This window comes from Dipodomys merriami, unplaced genomic scaffold (genome assembly GCF_024711535.1).
Source record: "Dipodomys merriami isolate MVZ:Mamm:240054 unplaced genomic scaffold, mDipMer1.0.p SCAF_1, whole genome shotgun sequence".
NCBI lineage: Eukaryota > Metazoa > Chordata > Mammalia > Rodentia > Heteromyidae > Dipodomys > Dipodomys merriami.
In genome coordinates, this window is record NW_027202270.1 from 589,943 (window position 1) to 605,000 (window position 15,058).

General features: G+C 58.5%; 1 protein-coding gene across 1 annotated transcript in view; it reads right to left on the reverse strand.

Moving 5' to 3' along the window:
- Positions 1–15,058, reverse strand: part of Sned1 (sushi, nidogen and EGF like domains 1) — a 61,131-nt gene that overhangs the window by 41,329 nt on the left and 4,744 nt on the right. The window contains exons 2-3 of the mRNA XM_070002271.1: positions 2,433–2,720; positions 114–254 (exon numbers count right to left, since the gene is read on the reverse strand). Of these exons, the coding sequence (XP_069858372.1) occupies positions 114–254; positions 2,433–2,720 (429 nt within the window). The remainder of the gene's footprint in view (positions 1–113; positions 255–2,432; positions 2,721–15,058) is intronic.

Consider the following 15,058-nt stretch of genomic DNA (forward strand, 5'->3'; position numbering starts at 1 on the left):
CACAGCGCGGGGAGGGCGTCTGCAATGGCGAACCGCTGCCTCCCTCTCCAGCTCACGGCGGTGCCAGCGGAGGGGAGCAGGCCCGGAGCACTAGGGCCAGCGCGCTGACCTACCTGGGCCGCGATGCCCCCCAGGCCGGCGGCGTCGCCCCCGCTACTGGCGTGGGTGCCCGTGGTCCACGTGATGGAGTCGTAGTTGAAGATGGTGAAGGAGAACTTGCCGTCAGTGATGAGCACGGTTTGGAACGTGTTGATCTGCCAGGGCGAGGGGCTGGCTAGGCCTGGGACCCCTCGCCCTGCCCCCGGGCCCTGCCCAGCGATTGCTCCATGCTGTCCCCGCAAGGAAGAACCGCGGTGGCCTGGTCTGCCTCCCACCCCCACTGAGTCCCAGGGGCCAGGACCAGGCAGCCCAGGGGGCCAGGCTCCAGTGCGGCTGGGCCACAGAGGGCCAAATCCTTAGTCTCCTGTGTACAATGAGCAAAGAGGTAAAAAATATATGGAGACAGGTGAACTAGAGGAGCCAAGGAAAAACGTTTCCTCACTTCCTCCCTCCCTATCTGTCAGTACTGGGGCTTGAACTCAGGGTCCTTTGCTTTGTTCGGCTTTTTCATGGCTCATTAGAGATAAAGAGCTTCTCGGATTTATCTGCCTGGGCTCCCTCTCCGGCTCCCCCAGCCGCCTCAGCAGTAATGGGGCGGGCGCTGTCCCTGAGCTCTTTGTACTCAAAGCTAGCACTCTACTACATTAAGCCACAGAGCCACTTCCAGTTTTTGAGTGGTGAATTGGAGGACCTTGCTGCCTGAGCTGGCTTTGAACTGTGATCCTCAGATCTCAGCCTCCTGAGTAGCTGAGATGACAGGCCCGAGCCACTGGCACCTGGGCTTTGAACCATGATTCTCAGGGCTCAGCTTCCTAAGTATCTAGGATTATAGGTGTGGCTCTAGCACCTGGCTGAACAGTATTTTTTAATAGCTATGTCTTTTGGTTTTTCATGAAATTCTGCTTCATGACAATGGTGAGAGTACGTGTGAGAGATGCCATCTCTGAATGGGGAGAAGCAATGATCTTGGGACACACGGGAAAGTCTGAAAAAGGTGACACTGGAGCCCTGCTTCACACTACATACCAAAGGAGGATTTTAAAATGAAGCCCCAGGACTGGAGGTGTGGTTCAACTGGCAGAGACCAGTGTGGAATGAAATCATAAAAGGCTAGAAGAAAACACTGGCCACCATGTACATCTCATGAGCATTTCCTTCAGGGGAGGGAGGAGCTGAGGACGGAACCCCAGTGTAGTGCATGTGGGGATGGACCCAGAGCCTCAGGCCTGGGGGGACGGACGGACCCGGAGCCTGAGGCCTGAGAGGAGAGACAGACCCCGGAGCCTCAGGCCTGGGAGGACAGACGGACCCCGGAGCCTCAGGCCTGGGGGGACAGATGGACCCGGAGCCTCAGGCATGCTAGGCAAGGGCCCTCACCATGGAACAACATCTACCCAAAGAAGAAGACTAGTATGGTGATTGTTAACAGCAAAGAGAGAGTAATGCACTGAGTACCAAAAAGTTCTGAATTGAATTTGAAGCTCTGAATTAAAATGTGTCTGTAGCACGTGGCAGGTAAATGAAGCAGCAGGAATGTCTCCAGATCCATCAGACCAGAAATAGTCCAGAAAAACCCCCACATATGAACAGATAACCAGGACAGAATGTGACCACTCAGGAACACCAGGAGAGAAGTCCAGCATCTTTAGAAATCAAAGATGTGCAAGATAATGGTTAGAAAAGACGTTGCTTGTTCTGCATGTTTGGTGAGCAAGGAAGGGAAAAGGCAGCGAGCTTCGCTGAGGTGCGGGGAGTGTGCAGGTCCCTGTGCCCTGAGCTGTGCACAGGCCACGAACGCAGCAACCCGGGCCACACGGAGCCAGACCCAGGCACCTGGGAGGGGCAGTTCGGGGCCACGGAGGGTCTGGGAGCCACTGGGCTAGAGTCCTGAGGACCAAGGAGCCGGCCAGGAAGCGCCACCTGCCTGTGGACTAAGGAACCTGCTCCGGGCAGTGCCACTTGCTGGCACCCGCGTCGCTGTCATGCCGTATGCCCAGCTGATGCTGGACTCACCCTGCTTCTCTGTGCAGTCCGTTTCCCTGTGCCAGGAACACTCCCCCTCACCCTGAGGATGAGGCACCCACACACCTCAGGGCCCTTCCAGGCTTGGCGATGGCCACGTCCAGCTGAGTGCGGCAGCCGGAGGGGACGGCTGCCTTCTTTACTAGGGTTTGCAGGAGGCTGGGGGACAGGCTCCGTTCCCCTGCCTGGCCCCACGGCCTCAGCCCCGTGAGCCCGGGTTCCTCTCGGGTGTGGGCGGGTGCCGGAGCCCGACCTGCCTCGGTGAAGGCCGGGCACACGGCGAGCCCTTCAGGAGGGAGGTGGTGACTTACCGGGGAAGAGGTGCTGCCTCCAAAAAAGGTCACTTGATACCACGTGGCAACAAACACCCAGGTGGCGGAGAAGTCCAGGAGCTCGGGGAAGTAGCGCCTGATGTCCCCGGTGGCTCTGCGCAGGATGGCCGGGTCCGTGGCCTCCCGGTAGTAGACATCGCCGGCATGCCTGTTGTCCACATCTGCCCAGAAAGCTGCCACCACGCAGCGGTCCTTGGCGATAGGGAAGGCCACGGGGGTGAACTGAGACACCTCCTTCAGGAAGGAGATGACGCCGTTGTTGTTGACCTGTGGGCACAAAGAAGGGAGGTGCTGGGGTGGAAAGCCAGAGGAACTGGGGTGTCCTGAGCAGAAAACTGAGGGACGCAAAGGGAACCCACTGCTGTTATCTACGCGAATCCCAGGAAATGGAAACGTGGTGGTGGTGGTGGTTTGGCGTTTGTTTTTTTCTTTTTGGGTGGGGGCAAAATGGGCACAGAAATGGAGGGAGGCAGGGCGAGCAATGCAGGCGTGGTGTTCGGTACACACTATATGGAAAACTAACTATGCAACTTGTAGACAGGGACAGGAGGAAATGGGGCAAGCAAGGGAAGAGGTGACACTGTCCAGAAAGAAATGTGCTCATTACGGAAATTTCTCTGTACAACACCTTAATAACAATGTCATGTACGTGTCAAATAAGTGAAATATAAAATGGAAAAAGGAGGGAACTGGGATGCCATAAAACAGCCACCATCCCCACTGTCCCCCGAGGGAGAGCTGCCCCCCACTGTCCCCACCACTGTCCCCCGAGGGCGAGCCGGCCACCGTCCCCACTGTCCCCCGAGGGAGAGCCGCCCCCCCACTGTCCCCACCACTGTCCCCCGAGGGAGAGCTGCCCCCCACTGTCCCCACCACTGTCCCCCGAGGGAGAGCCGCCCCCCCACTGTCCCCCCCACTGTCCCCCGAGGGAGAGCTGCCCCCCACTGTCCCCACCACTGTCCCCCGAGGGAGAGCTGCCCCCCACTGTCCCCCCCACTGTCCCCCGAGGGCGAGCTGCCCCCCACTGTCCCCACCACTGTCCCCTGAGGGAGAGCTGCCCCCCACTGTCCCCCCCACTGTCCCCCGAGGGCGAGCCGGCCACCGCCCCCACTGTCCCCACCGGGGGTCCCGAGGGCGAGCTGGCCTATAGCAGCGTGCCAAGGGCAGCTGAAGCCCCTGATCACTGACGGGCCCCGGCAGTCCTGCCGCCCTCCGGACAGGCTGACTCAGGCCAGGCCCTGCCCTGTGCCCTGCACAGTGCTGGGTCCTGGACTTCTGCCTCCAACCGGGCACCTCAGGAGGTGTAAGTCAAGGCAGAGGCCTGGCTGAGCCAGGCCTGGGAGGGTGAGCAAGAGATTCACAAGACAGCAGCAGGGACTCTGATCTCCAACGGACCACCCGAAAACCGGAAGTGCTGCTGTGGATCAAGTGATAGAGCACTCTCCTTGAGCTGAAGAGCTCAGGGACCACACCTAGGCCCAGAGTTCAAGCCCCATGACCACCAGAAAAAAAGTTGGGGTTCTCAGAGCTGGACTGGGAGTGAAGTCTAGGAGAAGATGAAGTTATAAAGGTGGGGTTCTCACAGCTGGATTAGGAGTGTTGTCTTGCAGGTCAGCAGGAGTAAATTGATGGGGGGAAGCTACAGTGTATTGATTTGATTTGTGGTAACAGTTGCACAATGTATCACATACCAAATCATTGCTTTGTATAACTTCAATATACACAGTTTCTATTTGTCCATTGTACTTCAATACAGCTGGAAGTATTAAATTAAAAACAAATTAAGAGCAGCCCTAAACATCTATCACTGTAAAACAATACGTGATGGATTCTGATAATCACATAGCACTGATGAACAACCATGTTGCCAAGGCACGGCCCCGAGCCACGCAGACAGGGAGCCACAGACAGGCCCGAGCCACACAGACACAGAGCCACAGGCACAGGCCTGAGCCACACAGACATGGAGCCACAGGCACAGGCCCGAGCCACACAGACACGGAGCCACAGACACAGGCCCGAGCCACACAGACATGGAGCCACAGGCACAGGCCTGAGCCACACAGACAGGGAGCCACAGGCACGGGCCCGAGCCACGCAGACAGGGAGCCACAGACACAGGACTGAGCCATGCAGATGTGGAGCCACAGGCACAGGCCTGAGCCAAGCAGACAAGGAGCCACAGATAGGCCTGAGCCACACAGACAGGGAGCCACAGACACAGGACTGAGCCACGCAGACAGGGAGCCACAGACAGGCCTGAGCCACACAGACAGGGAGCCACAGACAGGCCTGAGACACACAGACAGGGAGCCACAGACACAGGCCTGAGCCACGCAGACACGGAGCCACAGGCACAGGTCTGAGCCACGCAGACAGGGAGCCACAGACACAGGCCTGAGCCACACAGACACAGAGCCACAGGCACAGGCCTGAGCCACCCAGACAGGGAGCCACAGAAATGGGCCTGAGCCACACAGACACGGAGCCACAGACATGGGCCTGAGCCAAGCAGACACAGAGACACAGGCACGGCCTGAGCCACGCAGACACGGAGCCACAGACACAGGCTTGAGCCAAGCAGACACGGAGCCACAGACACAGGCCTGAGCCACGCAGACATGGAGCCACAGACACAGGCCCAAGCCACACAGACAGGGAGCCACAGACACAGGCCTGAGCCACGCAGACATGGAGCCACAGGCACAGGCTTGAGCCACCCAGGCATGGAGCCACAGGCCTGAGCCACGCAGACGTGGAACCACAGGCACGGGCCTGAACCATGCTGACATGGAGTCACAGGAACAGGACTGAGCCACGCAGACACGGAGCCACAGGCACAGGCCTGAGCCACGCAGACATGGAGCCACAGGCACAGGCCTGAGCCACGCAGACATGGAGCCACAGGGCTGAGCCATGCTGACACAGTTCTGAAGGTGGGTGTACTTCCATGTCAGTGAGGTGGAGGAGTGAAACCAGGGTGATTCAGGCTGGGCAGGAAGGGCAGAGGGGCTGGCAGTGGAGGGGCTGGGCAGGAGGGGCGGAGGGGCTGGCAGTGGAGGGGCTGGCAGTGGAGGGGCTGGGCAGGAGGGGCAGAGGGGCTGGCAGTGGAGGGGTGGGAGTGGAGGGGCTGGGCAGGAGGGGCGGAGGGGCTGGCAGTGGAGGGGTGGGAGTGGAGGGGTGGGAGTGGAGGGGCTGGGCAGGAGGGGCTGGGCAGGAAGGGCAGAGGGGCTGGCAGTGGAGGGGCTGGGCAGGAGGGGCGGAGGGGCTGGTAGAGGGGCAGGCAGTGGAGGGGCTGGCAGTGGAGGGGCTGGGCAGGAGGGGCGGAGGGGCTGGTAGAGGGGCAGGCAGTGGAGGGGCAGGCAGTGGAGGGGCTGGGCAGGAGGGGTGGAGGGGCTGGTGGCAGAGGGGCTGACGGCTGCTCTGGGCTCTTCTGGGGCGGAATTCACTTTACACTTGCTTCTCTGCACATGTGTGTAAACACCTTGTCCTGATGTGTTTGGGACAAAGGAGTTAAGGCTTTGTGACAGATAGAAGGGCGCCTGGGGGCGGTGGCTGCAACAGTGGCCAGCAGCTGCCACTCCTGTAGAGGGCCCAGGGCTGGGCTGCAGGCCCCATGGGAGCCGCACTGCCCCCGTGCTCCTCTTGGTGGTGCACTCCCGTGACCTCCTGCCCGCAGTGCGAGCCCCTAGCTCAGGGTGCCGTGTGCAGAAGAGGCCCCTGGCCCCGCCTTGGATGGCTGCCCTCCCTCTTGTGGAGTGGGGCGGGATGGGGGGGCTAGAGCCTGGAGTTGCAGGAAGGAGGCAGAACAAGCCAGCTCTGCCCCCCGCCAGGGTCAGCCGGACCCCAGGGGAGTGGTGGGACCCAGGCCTCACAGGCAGAGGCACCCCCCCTTCCTGCAGATGAGGGGGGGGAGGGCGGCCCCTCCCACCCACAGCCACGGTAGCCCAAGGGGCTGCAGGAAAGTGGGGCTGCAGGGAAGTTACTTCCCCTCAAATGCTAACTTCACTCTCTTCTTTTACCCTGGTAATTGCTTTTTGTGAAGTGAAGCAAGTGGGAAGGATTCTGCCCAGCAGGTGACCCTGGCAGCTGAGGCCTTCACCCCCAGTCAGGCCCTCCAGCTCCAGGCCCAGGCCCTCTCCTTAGAAGCTGGACTTGAGAGCTTGGGATCCACAGCCTGAGGCCAGCTGTGGCCTTGTCCAGCCCCATCTGGACACCCACAGAAATCCCAGCACCTCAGGCCGGGAGGAGACGGCCCCTGGCGACCATGTGGACGCCCTGGCTCCGGACCCTTCCTGTGCAGGGCCTCTCTGCAGCCACCATGCGCTGGACTGGGGCTCTTGGACAGTTCTGGCCTCTCTCTCCTCTCCCCCAGCAAACCACCTGCTGCTGAGAAAAACAAAACTCCCACCTGGCTGCAGAGGCCCTACTTGCTGGTATTTCTGATCTAGATGAAGTCAGAAACGAGCAGAAATGACCTGGGAGCCTCTGGAAGGCCAAGTATGCGCCGTGACCGGTGCTGGGTTGACTGAACTGGAGCCAGGGAGGGGCTGCTCGGGGCAGAGAGGGGGCAGAGAGAGGGGCTGGAGGGGGCTGGACACTATGGCCTCAGATCCAGCTGGCAATCAGTGGACCAGAGTGGGTGATATTGCTGCGTCCCTGCGCTGATTTATCTGCCCAAAGGCAAGTAACAAAGATCCTAAGGTGTTTCTGTAATGTAGGCATGTCTTTTATTTCCTGGTAGCTTTCTGGGGCGTCAGGATACGGCCGCAGGCCCCTGTGGGGGTGGGCATCCCTGGCAGCTGGCAGGCAGGGCTGCGGGCGCACCCTGGAGGGAGGCCCCGAGGTGCCCCAGCTCTGGGTCGGGGCAGGCATCAGGGGGGTGCCACAAGTCACCACCAGAGAGGTCCAGTGCCCTTGTGAGGGGAGGGGGTGGCTGCCAGGGACAGGCAGAGGGACTCCTGGCAGAGGGGAGGGGAGCCGAGTCTAGAGAGGGAGGAGGGCGGGGCAGCCCCATCCTCTCCCCTGCAGCCCCAGACCGCTGTGGCACCACCGGCTTCCTGCTGGAGGCCTTTGGTCCCGAGCCTGCTGGGCTGGGTGGATCTGGTGGCCCCTCCAGCTTCCTGGCCCCCCCAGGTGCCCCCCCGCCCCCCACACCCTGTCCCTGGCTGTCTCCAGGGCGTCCGGGTGTAGGCACAGCTCCCTGCACCTCACACCTGGCCTGGTGCTCACATCCTGCTCAGCCCCGAACCCTCTACAACCATCACGGCCTCCGCCCCGCCTCCAGGCCTCTATCCGCCGGTGTTCTAGATGCTCAGAGGGAATCCCTCTTCCTCCTATCCACAGCACGCCCGCGGCCCGAGGCCCGCCAGCTGGACCGCTGGGAACAGTGGTGGGTTCTCTGGACCCCCACTCGAGGTCCCCGGGCCTCCAGAGCGCCCCACAGCTTCCCATCCCTACCCCCTGCTGCCCAGGGCAGAAAGTGTGTGCCCAGGTCAGGCACAGGGGCTGAGGAATGCTGACTGACCCCCAAAAGGCCGTGGTTAGGACAGGGACGTTCAGGTCAGGCTGCCTCTGATGTGGGGTGCGAAGTCCCCACAGCCCAGACCAGCCCACAGTGCTCAAATGTGGGGTGCAGAGTCCCCACAGCCCAGACTAGCCCACAGTGTTCAAATGTGGGGTGCAGAGTCCCCACAGCCCAGACCAGCCCACAGGGCTCAAATGTGGGGTGCAGAGTCCTCACAGCCCAGACTAGCCCACAGTGTTCAAATGTGGGGTGCAGAGTCCCCACAGCCCAGACTAACCCACAGGGCTCAAATGTGGGGTGCGGAGTCCCCACAGCCCAGACTAGCCCACAGTGCTCAAATGTGGGGTGCAGAGTCCTTATAGCCCAGACTAGCCCACAGTGCTCAAATGTGGGGTGCAGAGTCCCCATAGCCCAGACTAGCCCACAGTGCTCAAATGTGGGGTGCAGAGTCCCCACAGCCCAGACTAGCCCACAGTGCTCAAATGTGGGGTGCAGAGTCCTTAGAGCCCAGACTAGCCCACAGTGCTCAAATGTGGGGTGCAGAGTCCTCACAGCCCAGACTAGCCCACAGTGCTCAAATGTGGGGTGCAGAGTCCTCACAGCCTAGACTAGCCCACAGTGCTCAAATGGGGGCGCAGAGTCCCCACAGCCCAGACTAGCCCACAGGGCTCAAATGTGGGGTGCAGAGTCCCCACAGCCCAGACTAGCCCACAGTGCTCAAATGTGGGGTGCGGAGTCCCCACAGCCCAGACTAGCCCACAGGGCTCAAAGGAGATCCGGCTGGAGATGTGTGCTGGGTCCCAGGGAAGGAGGGTGGCCGCTGTCTGTTGTAGGTGTGGCATTCATCACTGAGACCCGGCTGGCTGGGGAATGGTTGGACCTGCGGTCTGAAGCGGTTTGTGGGTGTGAGCCTGGGCCCCAGCAGAGAGGGGAGGAGGGCGGAGCGGGAGGAGGGAAGAGCAGGTGGCCCACCCACCGCCAGGGCTGGAACCAGGCAGTGTCCTGGCCAGGCTCTTTGATCTCTGAGGCTCAAGACCTGGGGAGGGCAGGAGGGTGGGTGAGTAGACTTCTCCGGAGGAGTCAGGCCCTTCCTGTGGGAACTGGTCCCGGACATAGGGTCAAAATGCTGCCTTCGGCTCACTCCGACCTCAGAGTGCGCCCCTGTGCTCGGCCCCCCTGCCACACGCCGGCAATCCTGGGGTACAGCCAAGAACCTCCTCTGGACACCTGCTGGACACCTGCCAGAGGAGGAGCAGTCAATCTGGGCGGCTGAGGGCTGGGAGGTAGGCAAGCTCAGGGTTGGACCGGGGATGGTGGGCACCCGCTGGGCGAGGTGGGCTGTGCGGGGCTCTGAAAAGGGCCACTCACCGGCCTCCCGGTATCACACTGAACGGGAAGGTGGCCAAGGTGCTGCGGGTTTCTCCTTTATTAAATGGGTAAAATCTGTTAGCACGGTTACGTTAGCGGCCGGCGGGATGCCCGGGCCGTGTCCTCCCGATACTCCACACCCTTCGACTGGCTCCTCTTCACATTCTGGCACAAGTCGTACTCTCCCCCACAGTTAGACTTCCAAGCGCTGGGAGTCTCCAGAGCGCCTTGTCGGTGGAGACTGGTGTTTAGCAACCAACCTGAGCCCTGAGCACACACCGCCTCGGATGTGAGCGTCTGCCTTCCTCTCAGGCACAGAGCCGCTTGCGGTGGGGACACCTCAGGGGAGGTGTGTCGTGGGTGGCTGTCATGGAGTGGACACCACGGGCGGCGTGCACACCTCGGTAGCAGTGCCAGGCCTGCGATGCCAGAGACGGACACAGGAGCGCGGCCCACGGCCCACATGAGCATAACAGTCACCCAAGTGCAGTCAGCAGGGCACACACCCGCTCAGCTGTCGCCAGGCCTGCTGCGTGCCGCTGGCCAGCAGCGCAGCGGTTTCTGCGGCTCATGCTAGGAGCCCTGGCAGCCAGCCTCACCTGCCCAAGGGACAGATCTTCAGCCCCAGCGTCTTCTCAGGGGCCACAGCTTGTCGGCATGGCCAGCGTGTACACACATACACACCCCCACACCTAAATCCTCCTACCACAACATCTCCCCACCCATTTGTACTATGAGCCTGAAAAAACAAAAAAGATGCTCAATACCAATCTAACACAAAGCCACCTGATGGCCATGTAATCTGAGTGAGTCTTCTGATGAGAGAGACAAAGAGCAGGAGAAAAGATATTTGAAAATGTGTATATATTGCATGAAAAGTATGCAACCACAAACAAGCCAACTAACTGAATTAAATATGTGTACATATATGTGTGCATGTATGTAGGTGATGTATAAATAACATGATGTACCTAAGAACAAAACCGTTGAAGACCAGGGGGTAAAAAGAAAATCACAAAAGCACTCAGATTTAAAAACTCACATTACAGGCAGGGGAACAAAGATGAGAATACAACAGCCTTCTCATTAGGAACTATGCAAGTTCAGAGATGACAGAGCAGCATCTTCACAAAACGGGAGACAAGACAGGCACCAGTAGCCGACGCACATAATCTTATCTACTTTGGAGACAGAGATCAGGAGGATCACAGTTTGGGGTCAGTCCAGACCCCAGAGATCTCTACCTCAGCCAATAAAGAGATGGACATAGTGGTCTGTGTCTGTCGTCTCAATTTCATGGGAAGCGTTAAGTAGAAGGAATGAAGAAGCTCCAGCCATAAGTGTGAGATCCTATCTCAAAACTTATGGAAGCAAAAGGGTTAGGGTGTGGCTGAAGTGGTAGAGTGCCTGTCTAACAAGAGCAAGGCCCTGAGTTTGAACCCTAGCACCACCAAAACAAAACAAAACAACCACCAACCAAACCCAGAAAAAAATGGAAACAAACAACCATCAAACCACACAGGAGACCCAGATTTCTATATCCACTCAAAACAAATATCTTTCAAATATGAAGGTAAACAAAGACGTTTTCAAGTAAGATTTTTTAACTTCAGGTACATTTTTAAATCTTTTTAAGGGATAGTCACCGGTCTACAACAAAGAAGTTGTGCATTACTGGGTTTATAACATAGGTGAAGGGACAGGAAGACCACCACATCATGAAGCCCAGAGGCGGCGATGCACATGGCACACTCTTACACCGGAGTAGAATGCTACTTGTTAGTCAACTACATAAAGTAAAAATTTATTTCAAGCCTAGCGTAAGCACTAAGGCATAAGCTAAAGAAAGTATACTAAAGAGTCAACAGTAGAGATAATACAAAATCATTAAAAAAAAAGTCTCCACGGAAACAGAGAATGGATGTAAACTGGAAGCCAGTAAATTAAAACTCAACCATATCAATAATCATACTAAATGTAAACGGCATAATCGCACCAATTAAAAAGAAGACAGATTGTATAGACGATGACAACCACCACCCACTCCTACATTCATTTTGCCCTTACTAGAAGGAGAATTAAGGGGCAGAAAGGGCCTTGCTGAAGATTCTACAAAAGCCAGCACAAGACGCCATGGCGCCCATGAGGCTGCAGTTGTATACTAGATCTGACCACTCCTACAAACATCTCCTCTCTATGATCTCCGGCCTCAAGAGGCCCATCCTTAGTCATACAGACAAGTAAGCACCCAGGCTGAGGTCAGAGCTATGCAGCATGAGGCTGGGCAGGAGCTGGGAGGGGGTCCAGCAGGACTTCAGCTGGGGCCCCATCAAATCTGCGGTGTCATTATACCACTGTACATCACCAGCTTCTGGTCATCCAGAAAATCTTCCCTGACCTACAAGGATGACCTGAGGGAGGGAGGGAGGCCTGAGTATAGGCAAATTTTGAGGCAGCCAGGAGAAGAAGTCATTGTCTACTCTTCACAGATGGAGAAAGCCAAGGTCATAGAAATGGCTAGGCCGAGGTCACATGCTTCTGAGTAATGGAAGACACCAGGGGTGGAGGAGCAGAGGTCAGACCGTGATCTCAAGACTCCAAGGTCAGCACAGGCCTGAGTAGGTGGTGGGGGGGTCCTCTGCTTTGGGGGTCTGAGGTGCGGCCAGCTAGAGTTGAGGTCAAGTTGGCTGTCAACACTCGACATGGCCATTGCAGACCGGGCGTCCTTCACGGCTCCACTCAGGACTCTACACCTCCTGGACTGGTCCCAGAGTCTCCCAAAAGACCAGGAGGGCAAAGAATTTCCAAGGCACAGTGGTCAGGGGATGTTACCACACACAAGAGTCCAACATGGCCACAAGACCATCTCTCCCAGGGAGAGGGTGAGAGGGCCCCAGGGAGGGCTGGGCACATCTGAGCATCTCCGCCAGCTCAGCCTGACCCATCTGAGCATCTCCACCAGCTCAGCCTGACCAATGGCTCTGTCTCTGCCCGGGTACTGCACCACCTTAGCTGACTTAGAGAGCACTTGCCCTCTGACAATCAAGGAACAGAGCTGAGAGGCGGTGAGTTATCCGAGAGCCTCCTGGCTGCAAATAAGCACCATGTCCCTGCATGGTCTCCAGACCTGCCTGGGTGGGGTTGCGCCTGGGGCTTCAGCTCCCGGGGAGGATCCAGGACTCCGAGAGACCCACCACCTCCAACTCTACCTCCAGCACGGATCACAGCCCCCTTCCATCTCACCCAGAACCTGCTGCCCAGACGCCCGCCCTGGGGTGGCGTGCAGCACCCCGCCTTGGCTGTTCAGAGCCTTAGCAGCGAGACACAGACCTCCCTCCAGAGATTCAGAGCTTTTCAGCTTGCCAGGCCCAAGGCAGAGCCTTCCTGCTGAGACCAACTCCGTGCTTTACCAAGAAACGCCATCTAACGTGGGGCACTGCCACTTCCCCTGTGAGATGCTGGCAACGGGTAGGCCTCTTTCACACAACCCCTCCCCAGGTCAAGACATGGACTGGGGGGGACACAATGCCTCACTGGCCGGGCAGGGACACCCAGCGGAGAGCGCTCTTTGCCTGGGCAGGCCCAAGTGCAGTCCCTTGCCCCTTGCTCTCTGGTTGGGTGGGTGTGGGGACAGCCCCTTGCTCAGCAGCCATTGTCTTCCTTCTCTCCCTTTGGTTTTGATCCCAACCTGCCCAAATCTGGCTCCTTCCCCGCAGGGCTATTTCAGACCAGGGAATCTGGGCACAGCTCCCCAGAAAATCCATTTCCCTTCCCACTGAGCCAACGGGCTGCCAGCTTGTGCCATTCGCGCTGCTCCCTCCACGGATGCTTCACACGGCCGCCACAGCAGGTGTTTTCCAAACATCTGTGTTTAGGAAGAAGTTCTTGTGGTACTGCATGTGTGGCTAGCAGCCACGCTTGTTTCTGATGGAACCCTACGTTTCTGCTTTAGAACCCTGTCCCTCATTATTTTGGCCAGGGCCACTGTTTTCCATGAGGCTGTTAAGCTCCAACCGTTATTTAATGGTATCTCACCCACGATTCAGAGCTGGTCCACACGCTGACAGGGCTCTGCGAGGAAGGACTCGGCACGGGCTTTCCCATGCCCACGATGCCCAGCCCTGGCAGATGCCAAGCCCCCTCCGACTTCCAGGCGCGCACTCCGAACCTCAGCCCAGCCCTGGCCCAGGAGACGTCCAGGGGTGGCATCTCCGGAGGCAATCACTGCCACCCGGTCACCAGAGGCTGTCGCGAAGAGATGCACAGGGAGACCAGAGGCCGGGCACGGGGCGCCGGCTGGTGCATGCTGTGTGTGACCTGTGAGGTGGCTGTGTGGTGTGCACAGCAGGGTGACAGTGGCGATGGAGGTAGTGTTCAGGGTGGCGGGAGGACGGCGGAGCTGAAAGGGGCGTGCCCACAGGAGGTGAGGGGAGTTCCTGGGATGGCGGAGCTGGGGACGAAGGTGGCTGCGATGGTGCTGGGTGTACAGAGGCTGAGGCTGGTGGGGAGCGGAGGTGACTGGAGGATGGCTGGGCCACATTCCACCCGCATGGACGGCCCACAGGGGCCTGCCTGCCACACACACACACACACACACACACACACACACACACACACACACACACACACACAGTGCCTGCCTGCCACACACACAGTGCCTGCCTGCCACACACACACACACACACACAGTGCCTGCCTGACACACACACACACACACAGAGCATCTGCCTGATCTCACACACACACAGTGCTTGCCTGACACACACACACACACACACAGAGCGCCTGCCTGATCACACACACACACACACACAGAGCACCTGCCTGATCTCACACACACACACACACACACACAGTGCCTGCCACACACACACACACAGTGCCTGCCACACACACACACAGTGCCTGCCTGCCACACACACACACACACACACAGTGCCTGCCTGACACACACACACACACACAGCATCTGCCTGATCTCACACACACACACACAGTGCTTGCCTGACACACACACACACACACACAGTGCCTGCCTGATCACACACACACACAGTGCCTGCCACACACACACACACACACAGTGCCTGCCTGATCACACACACACACACACACACACAGTGCCTGCCTGACACACACACACAGTGCCTGCCTGATCACACACACACACACACACACAGCGCCTGCCACACACACACACACACACACAGTGCTTGCCTGACACAAACACACACAGAGCGCCTGCCTGATCACACACACACACACACACAGCGCCTGCCTGATCACTCACACACACACACACACACACAGTGCCTGCCTGATCACACACACACACACACAGCGCCTGCCTGATCACACACACACACACACACACACAGTGCCTGCCTGATCACACACACACACAGCGCCTGCCTGATCACACACACACACACACAGTGCCTGCCTGATCACACACACACACACACACAGTGCCTGCCTGATCACACACACACACACAGTGCCTGCCTGATCACACACACACACACAGCGCCTGCCTGATCACACACACACACACACACAGCGCCTGCCTGATCACACACACACACACACAGTGCCTGCCTGATCTCACACACACACACACACACACAGTGCCTGCCTGATCACACACACACACACACAGCGCCTGCCTGATCACACACACACACACAGCGCCTGCCTGATCTTACACACA